General features: G+C 31.5%; 1 protein-coding gene across 1 annotated transcript in view; it reads right to left on the bottom strand.

Annotated features, from left to right (window-relative positions):
* LOC107623108 (protein trichome birefringence-like 38) overlaps window positions 1-2,477 on the bottom strand; it is a 4,302-nt gene extending 1,825 nt beyond the window's left edge. The window contains exons 1-2 of the mRNA XM_016325261.2: window positions 2,058-2,477; window positions 1,814-1,985 (exon numbers count right to left, since the gene is read on the bottom strand). Coding sequence (XP_016180747.1) covers window positions 1,814-1,985; window positions 2,058-2,380 — 495 coding nt within the window. The 5' untranslated portion in view covers window positions 2,381-2,477. The remainder of the gene's footprint in view (window positions 1-1,813; window positions 1,986-2,057) is intronic.

Genomic DNA, 2,597 nt, shown 5'->3' with positions numbered 1-2,597 from the left:
TTTCAATAATCAAAAGCATAATGCATTTTGTAGCTTTTAAGTTTTAACATTTGATTACATGCTAGAGGCTACGAATGGCATTATTTAATATAACATAAAATGGCAAATAATATTTGTAGATCAGTACCATGTTCTTTATTTGATTGATACTGAATAAACCATGAGATTAGAAGCAAAAATAATTGAGGGGGAGACTCCAACTTGTAATCACAGGTTGGCATGGTCTCCCTCACAGCCTGTCAAACGATGGAGATAACTCCTCTAGATCAAAGCCAGAAAATGATGCAATTAAGTGTTGAAATCTCATTTTTCTATTTTGATTTTCATTATTAAACAACTTGAAGGGCCTCTATTTTGCTTTTGTTTTTTATGCTTGTGATTACTTAATATGTACTGTATTTTTTAATGCCAGTTATAACAAGAAAATTATATTATTTAAAAATTATGTGAAAGAAATTTGAAAAATAAAGATTTATTATTTCCTTCTAAAACATGGTAGCTAGTAAAATAAAATGAGAGTTTATATAAAAAAAATTCTTCAATTAAAAATGTAAACTCAAAACAAACTATATTTATAGGTGCAAATCAAATCGAATTTTCTCCTAATAAAATGAGTAGAATTTTGGCTTCCTTTCAATGAAAAAATTTGTATGTAAGTTGTTTAATTTGTCCTTTTTCTATTTTTAGACTATATTAGTAATAGTGTAATACAAAAAAATTAGTTTGAGTAATATTAATTGAAATGTAATAAAAACATTGGCTTTTAATATTTGTGGTATTTGTGTCAGTAGCTAGTACTTTCTGGTTTTTACTGTTATTATTTGTTTTGAATCTTTGATTGCTCCTGGCCCATGAAAAGGAATCTTCTCATGCCCAAGGTGTAGTATGGAAAAGGAGCATAATTATTTAGGTTACAAAGATAAAGGTCTATTATCATTAAAGTTTAGCTCATCAATTATATTAAGCTTTATCTCAAAACGATGGAGGTTTCTATGATGATTGTGGTTAGGAACTCTCCCTCAAAACCCAACTTAATTAATGAACAGTTTTGAATATGACAACCTGACAAAATAAATGCTTTAATTGAGTAGATTGAAAAATCATTGATATTTTATAACGAAATATTGTAGTATTTAATGGATTTAAACTAATTAACACGTTACTAATTGGAAAGACCTTTATAAAAACAAAAATACAAAATTGAAGTTTTTAATAAAATAAAATAAGGTAGAAAAGCAATATGGGGAATGCACGTCATTTAAAAAAAAGGAAAATAGGGAATGAATCATAAAAGAAAAAGCAACACGGAGAAACAAACAAAAGGGAGGTTAAAATGAAGACAAAATTGGGAAGGGTGATATTCAGAGAGAAAGAGAGAGAAGAGAGAGAGTGGTGATTTGCATAGGAAAGGAGAAAGAAGACAAAGATATGTAGATGTAAATGCGGTATATATTTATGGATGAATTCTAAGTGTACTAAATATTACCGGAGTGTCAATAATTTTAATTTGTTATCTCAATTATAAAAAATATATAATAATATATATTAATTAAAATCAACCAATTAAGATTATTGAAATATTCATTGCTGCTAGTGCATCTAAAACGTTTCTATATGCATCTAAAACGTTTCTATATTTAAAAAAGGTAGAAAAACTTATGTGCGGTGGATTTTACGGACTTAACGTGAAATTGATAGTTGTGAGTGATTAGATAATTTAACAAATTTCTATCTAACGGCTCTCGCATATAACTTTACGTGAAATCGACTAACTCACTATCCCCCTTCAAGAAATTGAAAGAAAAAGTAAAACCTGGAAGATTACAGTGGAGAGTGCTTCTTTCCTCAAAAAGGTGGTCTGGGTATTCGGCACCGACGCGTGAATCATACAGGAGAGTGATTCCCACATGTTCAAGCTCAGTGAATCTCCCACAAACATTATCTTCTTACCCCTCCATCTATTCAAAAAATCTAACCCATCGAACCTACATCAAAACACAATCAATAGGACTTGTGAAAAACATGCACAAGATTAAATGCAGGAAGAATAATAGTACCTTGGTAAGGAACAAGAATCAGGCTTCCAAGCATATTTGAGGTACTGCTTATCAGGTCTACCATATTTCTGGCAATCAAACTCAGGATCAATGAAGGGGCAGCTTGATGAGTCATAGAGTGGGAATGATGGGTCTATCACCCAACTCCCTATGAACAAGTTGCACCCACCGCTACCACTTACCACTGATTTTCTCCCTCTTAGTCTTCTTATCCCACTCACATTCTGGAACTTTGTTGCTTTTGCTTGCTGCACAAGCACAAGTATTTGGAACAACGACACACACAACACCAACAATGAAGAATAATGGACCCTCAAACCCATCTGAAAACCTGATGAGACAGACACAGAGAGAAACAGAGAACTCAACGTGGCTGTAAATAGAACTGGCCCGTGCCTATGGCTATATATGGTGTCTCTCTCTCTCTCTATATATATATATACAAGGGTAAGGGTAAAGAAGAACCTCCAAACATAAATTATTATTAATTACTTTATATTTTCTATTTATGAAATGACAGTTCAAATAAACATATACGTC

The sequence above is a fragment of the Arachis ipaensis genome, chromosome B10 (genome assembly GCF_000816755.2).
Source record: "Arachis ipaensis cultivar K30076 chromosome B10, Araip1.1, whole genome shotgun sequence".
In the NCBI taxonomy this organism is placed as follows: Eukaryota; Viridiplantae; Streptophyta; class Magnoliopsida; order Fabales; family Fabaceae; genus Arachis; species Arachis ipaensis.
The sequence above is the reverse complement of the archived record's forward strand: the minus strand, read 5'-3'. Positions and strand labels throughout refer to the sequence as shown.